Source organism: Lissotriton helveticus, chromosome 3_1 (genome assembly GCF_964261635.1).
Source record: "Lissotriton helveticus chromosome 3_1, aLisHel1.1, whole genome shotgun sequence".
In the NCBI taxonomy this organism is placed as follows: domain Eukaryota; kingdom Metazoa; phylum Chordata; class Amphibia; order Caudata; family Salamandridae; genus Lissotriton; species Lissotriton helveticus.
This window is the reverse complement of record NC_136061.1, coordinates 616,979,226-616,992,691: the sequence shown is the minus strand read 5'-3', so window position 1 is coordinate 616,992,691 and position 13,466 is coordinate 616,979,226. Positions and strand designations below refer to the sequence as shown.

General features: G+C 42.6%; 1 protein-coding gene across 1 annotated transcript in view; it reads left to right on the top strand.

Annotated features, from left to right (window-relative positions):
• ABCA12 (ATP binding cassette subfamily A member 12) overlaps positions 1–13,466 on the top strand; it is a 644,885-nt gene that overhangs the window by 339,426 nt on the left and 291,993 nt on the right. The window contains exons 16-18 of the mRNA XM_078680598.1: positions 4,694–4,962; positions 8,579–8,676; positions 9,243–9,361. Of these exons, the coding sequence (XP_078536724.1) occupies positions 4,694–4,962; positions 8,579–8,676; positions 9,243–9,361 (486 nt within the window). The remainder of the gene's footprint in view (positions 1–4,693; positions 4,963–8,578; positions 8,677–9,242; positions 9,362–13,466) is intronic.

The window sequence follows — 13,466 nt, the reverse complement described above, 5'->3', positions numbered from 1 at the left end:
CTCTCTTTACTTCTTGGTCCAACCTCTTCTAACTTACTATTCACTAACCTCCCTCAACCTGCATTGCCTATACCCCCCATTTTCTTCCTACCTAACCTTTATCTACTTCTACTCTCTCGACCTCTTCAAATTGTTGTATTTCTTCTCTCTCTATCTCGCCCTCACTAAGGGCCAGACGTACTACCGTTTTTAGCAGTCGCGAAAAATAAATCAGGCCATAGGCAACAACTAAAAATGGTTGTAGTATGTGCAAACCCTATTTTGCGAGTTGATAACCTATTACCGACTCGCAAAATAGGGTTTGCAAGTTGCTATTAGGAAGGGGCATGTCAAGGGCGTCCCTTACGAATAGCTAGTCGCAAGGCGAAGTACGATTATTTTCCTACCGCAAATGCAGTCGCAAAACAATTGCTGTTTACCACCTACATTCAAGTAGGTGGTAAGCCAGTCGCAAACGGGAAAGGGTCCTCAGGGGACCCCTACCCCTTTGTGAATGAATGTGAAGATATTTTTTTTAAGCAGGCAGTGGTCCCAGGGACCACTGCCAGCCATAAAAGAGGAAAATAAATCTTTTCATTGTTTTTTCTTTTAAACGCATCCACTTTCCTTTAAGGAAAACAGGCTGCATTTGACAAATAAGTTGATTTATTCAAAAAGCACACACAGACATGGTGGTCTGCTGTCCCAAGCAGGCCACTATCCCAATGATTATAGCTCAGTCCCAATCGGTCGAAAATTGCAACCTGCCTCATGAATATTGATGAGGCAGGTCTTTTCAACCCCATTGGTAACCGCTAAATGTGTCTGAGACACCTTAGTACATTCCATTTTGTGAGTGTTTGCCCTTCTCTCTGCCTCTTTTTTCTATCTACCCCTCTCTCCCACAACCTCTGTTACCTCTCTGGAACACCCTCTACCTCCCTGCCTTTGCCTCATCATTTTTCTGTCTCATGTCTCTCTTTATATAAACTCACTTCTTATACGTCACCTTTACGCCGCTCTGCCCCTCTCTCAGCCTCTAAGTCTACATATTCTCTCTCTATAAGATCTCTCTCTCCAGCACACTCTCTCTGCAATACATCTCTTTCTACCCCACCGCTCTCCACCTCTCTCTCATGACCTCACCTTTCTCTCACTCTAACCCTCTTTCTTTCTCACCTCTATCTCTACTTCACCCCTCTCTGCCCTTCGCTGATTTGTTTCCAACTGACATCTCATATGCCTCTGCCATCTACTTTACTTGTCTCTCAAACTCATCTTTCTAGTTACCTCACCTCTCTCTCTTTGTCGCTCTAAACCTTCCCTCTTTCTCTCACTCCTTCCTCTTCCTTACCACTCTCCCTCCCCCACCTCATTTCTCTAATTCACATTTTATACTTCGTATCTCTTTCTACCCCACCTTTTTTTCTCTCACTGCCTTTTATAACTTTGCCTTTAAATTTACCTCATTGTTAGTTTATCTCACCTGTCCACCTCATCTCTTTCTATCTCTGTTCAGCTCTCGCACTACCTTACTCCATTCTCACTACCTCTGTTTCTCCATCTCTTTTGTCTAAATATCGCTGATACCACTACTCTCTCTGTCTTATCTCTCACTGTACCGCCTTTGGTATTTCAACTCACCATCTCTACCTCCACCTCTCTCTTCTTACACATTTTTCTACCTCACCTCTCTGTCTCTACCACATTTCTCTCCCCACGTAGCCATCTCCCTCAAATCTGAATCAATCTCATCTTTCTTTATAAGGGTTCCTTTTCATAGAGACCATAAGAACCCCTTTCAATGTTTGTTTTTTATTACTACTGGGGCTCAGGAAGGGCAGCACTCCTCGCCAGCATCACTAAAGCCAGTTTACACTTGATTTAAAAGATGGAAAAGGGGAGACGTTTGCCGTTAATCAGAACACCACTCATTTTACTTTTGAGTTCAAAAGATGAGAACCTTACCTCCTTTGGAGGAGTAGCTCGTGTTAGTTGCCTTGACAATTTGTTAACAACTTAATACCAGCCCATCCTCCTTTCTGTAACACACTCACGCCCCAATTTCCACCCAAAAATCATTTCTATGTAAAATTGACTTAAATAGATTGAAAAGTAATATCTCTCCTCTGTCAGTGAAAAACGCTGCACCCCTAGGGCCCTTGTGGCTCCCCAGGGCCTGACAACACACCTCATATGTATGTTCCAAATTAAACGTGTGTCTTTCCATTCCACTTTTAGGGAATCCATTGACTTGCTTTGAATGCCTGCCTGCCCCTGGACATGGCCCACCTCCATGACTTGTCTCTTCTCTTCACTCTCCCTCACTCCTTCTTACTTCCCCTTCTCCCGCTTAATTTTCTCCTAGGTTTTCCCCTTCCTCAGATTGCCTCGTGAGCAGCAACTCATAGCAAATCTTTCACAACCCCTTGACATTCTCAAACTCAAAATCCTACCCACCACTCCAGCCTGCTCCCAAACGCCCCTGCACCAGGGCAGGTGGTGGGCATCCATTTCATCAGCATGGGCAAAGATGCCTTTCCCATACCTCACACTGTGACGTCATTGGCAGTCATACGATGGCCATGTCACTCCACCTTCTCCTCCCAACTTCCTCGCATGAAGAGCGCTCCCCCGCCTGGGCCCTGATTTGTCACAGTCAGTAAGAAATGCTGGTAGCTGTTGCTACCTAGAATATTTTCACTTTTACCATAGTTGGAAGGTACCTGCAGGTGAGATTTTACCTGGCACAAATGTAGTAAAGTTTGCAGTGGAAATGTTTGTGGTGGTATAGCTTCAACATGTGTCTTATTATCTTAAATTTTAATTGCGTTATCAGAGACTTTCATAGAAAGACTAGCCATGTCTTTGCAAATATTTTTGAATTCAGAAGCCATAGAATCAGTATTTAAACGCACAGCCTGTAGCTCCTCCAACAAAGTGGATAAAGAAGGTTCATTAGAATCAACAATTTTAGATTTGACAGGTGGAGGAGAAATAGTTTGTTTATATTTTCTATGTCCAGTAAAAAATATTTTTCCCTCTATTTTGTTGAAATAATTATTATCAGATATTTTAAAATTAATTCTCACCTGAGATAGCACTGAAGAAGCAAAAATAAATGATCTTCGCCATAGAAGCTAAGGGCTATATGTATCATCAACCTGATTTGCGATTCTCAAATAGCGATTTTTAAGGAATCGCTATTTGAGAATCGCAAATAGGTATGTATGTACAAAATCGCATTTTTTTAGCGATTTCTTAAAATTCCTTAATTGCGATTAGCAAATTGCGAATCGCGATTAAGGAATACTTTCCCATTCAACTAGAAGTTGGTGGTAATTTGCGATTCCTTAAGGACATTTTGCTAATTTTTTTTTGCTTCATACATTGCATTTAAGGAATCGCAAAATTTGCGATTCCTTAAATGCAATTGCAAAATAAGGAATCGCAAATTTTGCGATTCCTTGTTTTGCACCAGATTTTGCTTTATACAAACCATTTAGCAAATTCGCATTCGCAAAGGCCGAAATTCTGCGAATTGTGCAGCAGATAACACCAACTGTAGTAGTGGCTTTAGGCCTCAGCACCACCCTTTCATGAGGTAAACTCCGCCATCCTGACAGGAAACTACAGCAGAGCAGAGGCAGCGCAAACAGCAGACGTAGCCGAAAGGAACCAAGCACAAAACCTGCCCAAAAGGCTTCCACAAACCTTCTAAATGGAAGCATTGAGGTCCACAAACCACGTCCTGGGCAAAAAGGAAGTAAAATTAATGCCCTAATCGTCAATTTAAATCTTCATTTTGCAAGCAAAATCTAAGCGTCAGCATGAGGCGGCCATCTTGCTGCGCACACTCGCTGCGACTCCTCACCGCGTGTTTAACCTGAAATGCCTTTACAAGGTGATACACTGCATTTAAAAGTTTAAATACAATCATAAGTGAATGCCAGGACTGGATGCCACTATCAGCAAAAGCATCGCGTGCACAACCAAGTTTTAAAGTTTTTGTATTGGCTACGCCATCAAAGCCACAAGAGGAAATCTATGGGTGATATTTTTTTTCTTTAGGGGAAAAAAGTGCAGGGCCATATTTTCTAAGATTCCCTAGCTTCTGCTGTCTCCCCCTGTACTGGTGTTCTGATAAAGCTTCCATGAGTGACGCAAAGCATCACACCTTGGTGCAGAGGTGAGTGTTCTCTGTCTAGCATAGGATTTTATCACAAAGCATAACATTCCCTTAGAAATCCCTATGCCTAGGCAAAGTCACTTTAATTCCACACTTTGGGTGTGTGCTGTGCACTTCAGCACACACGCAGTTTGCTTTTTTGTTTCTTTTTGAGAAATGAACACATTCCCCTTAGTTAACCCTGGTTCAAGGGAGCATTATTTCTTAGTAGATTGGGCTCTGTGTCAAACCCTATGGGTGTTTATGCTGATTTGCCTATTTAATGGCCCAATAAAGCCCCGTTGATGCAAAGTAACACAAAGCAGTGCAAGCCCTTTTGGCGGTCAGGAAAAGGTTATTTTTTATGAGTCTAGAAAACTAGGAAGTATTGGAGATAGACTCCAGAGCAGGCCTTGCATGTCTCTGTTTTCTGGTGCACAGTCTTCCACCACTATTATCATTAGACTATTGTCTCTATAACGAATTATGAAACACTGGCTGGGTCTATTGTTTTGGAATGTCAATTCCTGTTTGCTTTGTTTCTAGGTATCACAGCTACAAAACCTCACCAACCTGATGTGTGACTCCTCAAAGATTGGCCCAGCCACTGAAACCTGCCAACTACCCTGCCAGTACCTTCTGCAAACTCTTAATATGATGAAGCTGGGATTTCATTCGTTGACAGCCACCCGCGCAGCCAATGACATTAAGTCACGTGCAGCCACCGACACAACAACAAACGTGGCCTATTCAAGCAACAGTGTGCTGAATACGCTGCTGCAAAACATTGCTGCCCAGCTAAAGTCAATAAACTGGTAATTATGCCTTTATTTTAATGCCCTGTAGAATATGTATGGAGATGAACAGGTGAGTAGGGGGAGAGAAGGACAGTGCAGAAAGACGTCTGGTTGTTTTGGAATGTTCCAGATTTGCCCATCTACTCTTAGCCACATTCTTCTGTAAATTGTAAATTTGCTGACTCGCATGACCCATGTCCAATGACCAGCATTGCCAAGCTGGGCCTCGGAATCAGCGTTCTTACTCCCTAAAACCGACTGGCTATGCTTACAATGAATGTGCAACTTGTCAGAAGAAGTTTGGACTACAGCACTCAAACTGATGAATATGCGTGAGGCAGCTGTTCGAGCTTGAGTTAGGTCTGCCCAGTTTGTATACGAATTCTGATAGAGTAGCCTTAGCCTTACACAATTCAGAAAACAATCTGTCAAACACAGTTGTACAAATGTATTGCAGATGTTGAATCCTTTTGCAAAACCTTGCTCCGGTTGAACTAAATCCTGAACAATTGTACACATTCCAAAAGACTTTGTGTAGAGTCCAGCCCCTAAATGTCAAAACAGCTCCAATTTGCAGAAACTCTCAAGCAGGCATCCAACATATTTATGCAAATTCTTTGGAATATTAACATTTTCACCAAAAATTTGTAAAGGAACCTCAAAATATCTGACCAAACCATAGTTATATTTTTTATGATGGTCTTTGATGGATTCTAAAGAAAGTGCAGTGATTTCAGCCTGCATTCCGCATCTTTTAATACTGGGGATCAAAATAATGAGCACAAGGCAAAATCTGTACAAAGCTTACATTGCGCAGCAACGCACAGTTTTGTCTGGACTGAACTTTTTCTTGCAGACTCCTCTCAACATTGTGATATTGCCAAAAAAGTAGACTAGGTATGGTTGGCGATGCCAGCGTCTGTGTCATACAAGAAGGCAGAAATGTAAGCTGGCAAAGTCATAGGGCACAACATTTGAAGGCACTGGCACTGCTATAGGTGAAAAAATGTAGCAATTCTGACACTACTAACGGCTTTGACCGGGTGGAATGATCAGATATCACAGACGTAGGTAGGGGACATGACTTGTACTCAAGATAGCAGACAAGAAGGCAGTCAAGATATAAACTAAAAATAGCTTTACTTTTTTATGTATATAATTGTATCATTTGGGGACAGATCAAATGTAACTAACACCAAAGGCACATTGCCACATAACTTGAATACTACATGAAATAGTTGCCCTAGACACATACTGTGTTTACTGTCTTGCAGCCTCACACTCACACACCCATACACCTCTTCATTTCCCTAAATGTTTGTATTCTTTAATTATCCGCCATCCTTCATCTGATACTCAGTTCCATAAGGCAGAGTTGGCATCGCGTTAGCAAGATGCTTGCTATCATTTGTGCTCTTTTCCAATCTCTTTAGAAACTCACCAGTATTCTCTTGAGACATTCAAGTCTATGTTTTTATCCATACATTTTGATTTAATGTAAGATTTCTGTCTCAGGCGTCCGTTGTTGGCTGTAGCACTTTCCCACAGTTTGCCAGCTTTGCACCATGTACAATAAAAAAATTAAAAAAATGTTTGCTAAGAGCGTGTGCAAACAGGGCTCCAAATAGAACTTGTATGTGGTGTTCAAAGCTATGGTTCTATAGCTAGAGATCTTGCTCAGGTGGCAGTTATGGTTGGCTTCTTCAAAAATGGAACAAGTAGTTGGCAACTCTGTTTAACCTAATTAATCAAGGATTCGCAATTAGAATATATCAAAGCAGCACTGTGATTGATGTCTAAACCGTACCAGTTATGGGAAGCACCTTACATATAGCAATAACTATAAGAACATATCATTCTGATTATGTAAATTACAATGGAGCAAACACATCAGATTTCCAATTTTCTTTCTTTAAGCTTCTGCTTCAACTGTATAGATAATAAATATTGATCCGATTGTCCAGCTTCACATAAGTGTTGGTTCATTTTTATTATAATCGCGTAATCCACCTTTTTTCTCATCACAACAGCAATAATCCACTATTATGATATTTCATCAGCCAACATATGTTTTGTGGAAAACCACTTTAGCAAGGTTCTTTTTCTAAATCACAAGTAGAGTAGAAGTATCTTCATTAATTCAGAGTATGTAACATCACTCAGTTTAGAAATTTATAGGGCCAGATGTAGGAGCCCAAATACTGGTCGGTAACGGCCGATTTCGGCCGTTACCGACCGGTATTTAGGAATTGGCATGTAGGGGCCATAATTTTACAGAATCGGTAAATTTACCGATTCGGTAAATTTACCGATTCTGTAAAATATCGAATCAGTAATTTTACCGATTCTGTAAATCCAAATGTAGGTGACACTCCTGAGAGTGTGACAGGCCCTTAAGAGTCGGTATTTTACCACACAATCCTATTGTGTGGTAAAATACCGAATCCAGGTGTGCATGCACATCTGTGCATGCACACTGTGCAATGTGACACACAGACATGCCCTAAGGGCATGTATGTGTGCCACATGTCACACATACCTTTACTTCGGGTGCTAGAGGGTGTCAAAGTGACACCCACTGCACCCTTGCAACATTCGGTATTTACCGATTCGGTAAATACCGAATCGGTATTTCCTATTGATTCCTATGGGCTTCACAGCCCATAGGAATCAATAGGAAATACCGATTCGGTATTTACCGAATCAGTAAATACCGAATGTTACCGATTCGGTATTTCCAATTTAACAAATACCTACATCTCCCACCTTCATATTTACCGATTCATAAATACCGAATCGGTAAAATTCGGTATTTATGAGTCGGTAAATGTCCCTCACCTACATCTGGCCCATAATGTTTTATCAACATCAAGGCATCTTGTATCCCTCTGCTTCTAATTTCATTTAATTTCACATCAACACACTTATTAACTCATACAAATACGCGCGTGCCATGAGAAGATAGGGCCGTATCATGGGGAGAAATATGAAGGAGCCTTCAGCATAAAGGTATAGGGAAATAGATGAAGCCACTTTGATGTAAAACATTTAGTGATAGTGAATAATCAGATAAGTATCATCTTGGTAAAATTTAACACATTGAAATACCTGAATATTTTGTAGTTTTTGGGTGAAATTACTTAGAAGTTTAAAAATCAAAAACTGGAAAATGTATTTGGATGTTCAGTGCTCAAGCTGCAATAATATTGAAACCTATGTTTATACAATTATTGTTTGAAATTGAGTTTCCAACTTCGCTGCCATTTGATCCTGCAACCTGGACAGAAACTGCAATATCAGAAAGATAGCCTATTGATTGCTAGATTGTAACCCCCCCCAGCACCTTGAGACCCTAACGGGTAAGTAGTGCGCTTTACAAATCCCCTGATTGATTGATTGATTGATTGATTGATTGAAAACACGAGCAAGTTGAAACACAGCTCATCCACATATGTCAAGAACAGTAAGGTAGCATGAATTTACTTGTGAACGTGGCCTGTTATGCATGTCCTTTGCTGTCAGTCATGCTATGCTTTCAGGGATGATAACATTATTGCCATTGTGAGAGCCAGATAAATAATAAGCTTGTGAATGAGACATTGATAGCTTGTTTTTATTAATGTATATTTTTCAGGATTCCCAGTGACTTTCTTCCACTGGGCTCACTGCAGAATATGAGTCAATATTTCGCACTTGCTGGCCTCCCCAATTTGATTGTTCCAGTCCCACAAGGTATGTTCTTCTGAAAATCACTTTATGTTTTCTGTTCAAAGCTAGATATCACTCGTGGGTGATGCTCAAAGGAAGCAGTGTACCTATTAATCAAGACTCCCTTAGAAACCAACAGGTTTATAGTTTACATCCAATTCGTGTTTTGTATAAGCCTGTCTCCCTTGTCCTAGATGCTGCATAATCATTTTGGGTAGGTAATTTGATCTATGGGTGATCTTGATGTAAACACATTTAAAAGTTGAAGTGTCTCTGACTGCACTGGAGTCAAGCACCATTCTAAATTAGGGGCGGGGGAACAACAACGTATTACGTAGTAGACAGATTTTTTGTTAAGCTAGGACTAGAAGGACTCAGTTTTTCATAGACAGCAAGGAAAATTAGCAAACTGGCCAAATTAGAAACTTGACCACACTCCTGTTATATAGCATCATTTTAGAGAATGTTTAAGCTAACTGTACTAAAAGCCTTCCATGAAATAAACTATACCCCACACTGAGTAGAAGGATCCATTCTAATATTATTTCATCACCGGGTCTTTTGCATCCCTTTTCTTTCCAAAATGAAAGTCGGCAACATATTTGGAAACGTAAATGATACAAAACTGGACCTCATTAAGACAGCAGGCCTATCCTCGGAGAATGTGGACGCCATGATGGAAGTGACCATCACAAATACAACCTTCCAGGTGAGATACTGTCCTAATGCCTTTCTGCTTTAAGCTTAACATTTCACACTTTTCTAACATAAGTAATCCATTATTCAACGCTAAAATGAAGGTAAAAAGGGGCATATGACTTAATTACAGGCTGGGTATGGTTACTGAAGCTTCAGAGACTGCACGGAGTAGAAATCATCGCGCATCATTTTCAAGATGTCTCTCAGCATTTCACTACCAAACACAAGTGAGAGTCACTGCAGAGAGATACATTGACCACCCACCTGCACTCATCATGTGTGGAGTAGCCAGAGAACCTCATTTTCAACAACCGTGGTAACCCCATATTGTGCCCTAGTCCCCGTCAACTCAGAAATAGGGGGGCAAATGTGCCAAAGGGATTTTGAATTTGTTGCAGCAGCGATGGGCAAAGTGGAAGCCTTTTAGATCACAAAATTCCACAACCTAATGCGCTAATGTGACAGTTCTGTTGGAAAACGGCAGTATCTACTTTGGATTCTGTCCAAGTCCCAAAGGAGATTGTAAAATGTGAATCCCCATACTTAGCTATTCGCAGAGAAATAAACCAATGCTTCCTGACTTCTGCTGTGAGCTAATCAAACATTGAATAGTTACTGATATAATTTCTCATAGTGGAAGCAGTCCATGGTGGACAGTGTCCAACGTGGATGTGACTGCCTTCGGCTTCCAGGGGTGAGGGGAGAAAGCACTCCATAGGGTCACTGAGTGCTCCATTGCACAACAAGACACTGCCCCTTTTGTAATGTAAGGTGGATTTGCACCGTGAGGGTATCCAGGTGCTGAGTAGGTGACTGTAGGCGTGTGGTGAGGCTGGGCCTGAATAAAGGCAGTCTAGATGGGCCTGCTAGAAGACAAGTCAAATAGCCGGGTCTTCAGCTTCTTTCACAATTCAAGAAGTGAGGAGGAGGTCCTGATGTGCTGAGGGAGGTTGTTCCAGGATTTTGGTAGAAGAACGATCAACCTTGGTTCTCCTTCTGTGGAAGCGGTGTGCGAGTGAGAGTGATGCTGAGTGAAGTCCCCTGGTGGATTGGTGGAAGTGATGCAGTGATTTAGGTGAGCTGGTCCCATCCTGTTTAGTGACTTGAATGCATGTGTGAGGAGTTTGAACTGGCAGGGCTTCTGGATCCAGTGGAGCTCTCTGAGGGCTGGTGTGGTGTGGGTTGAGCGTGGGTGGTCAAGGATGAGTTTGGCATCATTGTTTTGGATGGTTTGCGGTCTATGAAAGAGATGGGTGGGCGATGCAATTGTAAAGTGTGTTGCAGTACTCCAATCTGCATGTGATTAGGACCTGCGTGATGTACTTTGGTTCCCACTGGTAGCCACTTGAAGATTTTACTTAACGTGCGGAGATGCAGATTGTGAAACAGAATTCATCAGTTGATATCTAGTGTCCTTGGGGGTAATCCACAACTGCAGGAAGAAGCAAACACACCCAATCTCATGAATGATAATGAGGCAGGAGTTAAGCGGCTCTGTGATATGCTCAATCAGTAGTGAATCCAATGGAGAGACTTGACTTTATAACAGCTCAAGCAGTGTACCAATCCCATACTGCACTGCAACCAAGAATGTATATATGTGGTTCAGGGTGCCCAATTGGCGAATATGGGTCATCGAAATTGAATCTACAGAAGTAGCCTAATTCTATATTTACATGCCTGGATGACGTTTAAAACTAAATGAAGTGGAGTTTCGAAGATACGGCTGGAAAGTAGCATGCAACAAAATGACAAAATCAGTGTTTAAATGGTATGAGTAAAGATTAACGCTCAATCAAAAGTAAAACACATAGGAAACAGCATATCAGATCAATTTAGCTAAATGGTCAGGCTTTTGCATACGTCATTTCCTAATAAAGCTATGCCACCGCTCCAATGATCCAAGTAAGAATAAAATTTTTTTTTAAAACAGACCTTCTACGCTACTGCAAGATAAAGTATAAAATTATTAACATTTTACTACATTAAACGCAAATTACTACAAACAGTGTCGAAGTCAAACTTTTCCAAGGAAATAGTAGGAAAGAGCACACAAGCCCATTTTCAAGGTAGTTCACAATCCTGACTCAAGCACACAAAAGACTCAATGAGTATGGATGAGTGAAGGAGAGCAGTAGTTATTTTGTGTTGGCAGTTGCCAGTAGGCACAACTGGCACTAATTTTAAAGGGCATAGACTCTTTCAGACCCTCTAGAGTTGACTATTCATAACCTCATACACAAATTTGCTAGATTGGTACAGACTGTTTGTTTCCAGGGCCTGCCAAAGTCCAGGCATTCATGGATTGCGGTTTGTTTGATTCTGCCGAGGGCACTCTTTCATGCCATCCTGGGAGTACCACCCAGACGCTGACCGTTCCCTCCAATTACATTATCAGTATGCTGGTGCAAGTAGGAATTGTCACCAGCCTTGACTACCCTCCCATTCTTTAGAAGCTGGAATGGCTTAGCTAGAGGGGATGGGCTGTGGTGCAGACATGCACTATACAGCAGGGTATGTGTGGCAGAGTACCATGGTTTATGGACACTGATGTGGTCTCAGGAAGTCTTCAACAGGGCAGGGGCTAAGCCGTTTTTTTCGTACTTCCCCCTGCCCTCTCTCCTGCTATACTCCATCTGCTCATGTGTAAGCCTAGCCCCACCCACCCTCTACTTCCCCACCCACACTGGGAAGATCAGCCAATCAGCACAGAGAGTGCACATCTTTTACTGATAGTGTCCATTAGCTACATGGAATATGCACCTATCTTTTTCAACAGAACTTTGTTTTAGATGGCCTTTTTTAAAAATAGCAAAGTCTAATTATTTTTTATCTGAGATCCCCATCTCAAATAAGTCTACTGATCACTGCGCGGTCATCCACAGACTAAACAAATTAAAACTTTATGTTCTGCCTCTCTAATAAGCCTGGATATTGAAGTATCACCAAGCTTCCCTGGCACTGTTTTTGTTCTCTTCTGATGAGTTAATTAAAAATCTTTATAAATTTTGGGCACTATAAAACTGGACACTAGTTATGTTCAACCATATGTTCAACGGACGAGCGCAGCGGGCGCGACGGAGGCGCGCCGGAGTTGCGCCTGAGTTAAGCCCGTCTGCGCCCGTCCGCGACAGGTCGGGGCAGCGGGCACCTCCCTATGCCCCGGCGTTGTCATACTCATCCCTCGCCCTCATATCCCACTGGATCCCAGGCACCATCAGCACGCTCGTGCGTAATCGGCTGCAAAACCTAAGTCTCCTTCAGAGACCCCCGGCAATTCCACCTGCCGTCATGCCTTCCCCTGCTTCCCCCCCCCCCTCCCGTTCCCCACACGCCGATCTTTAACACTACTGCGGCGCTTCTTAACACTCGATCAGCAGTCAGCCATCAGTATGAGCTATTCGACTACCTTGACACTCATAATCCGGATCTCTTGTTTTTAACAGAGACCTGGTTTAAGGCCGACTCCACACCTAACGTCTTAGCCGCACTCCCTCCCCCATATTCCATCACCCGAGCGGACCGACCGGAGGGCCGAAGAGGCGGTGGAGTGGCCTTGATAGCTCATACTGACTCTCACCTTCAGATCCTCCCTTTCACCCCCATTTCTGAAGTGGGCTGCCTGATAATCCGCCTTTGCTCTTATTCGGCCCCCCTCACTGCTGTCCTGATTTACCGTCCCCCCCAACCCACCCCTACTTTTGTTTCTAGCCTCCAGGATATTCTCGCAACACTGGTCATTAACAATTCATCAGTTTTGGTGTTGGGCGATTTCAACTTCTGGCCTAATGACCCGGCCGAAAGCTCTTCTTCCAAAGAATTTACTGATCTTATGACCTGCCTCAATTTTACTCCCCATGTTCATAGCCCTACCCACGTGCATGGCCACTCACTCGACCAGATTTGGACTCTGAATATTCCCACCACCCCCCTCACCATTTCCCCCTGCTCCTGGTCGGACCACTTTTTAATTTCCTTCTCCCTTGCTCTAGCTCCAGCGACCAAACCCCCCCTTCCCAAGAACACCTGGGTTAGGAAATGGGGCAAGGCAGATATGCCATCTTTCTGCTCATCTTTACTCAACTCCTGCCCCGACCTTTCTGGCCTCGCCGCCC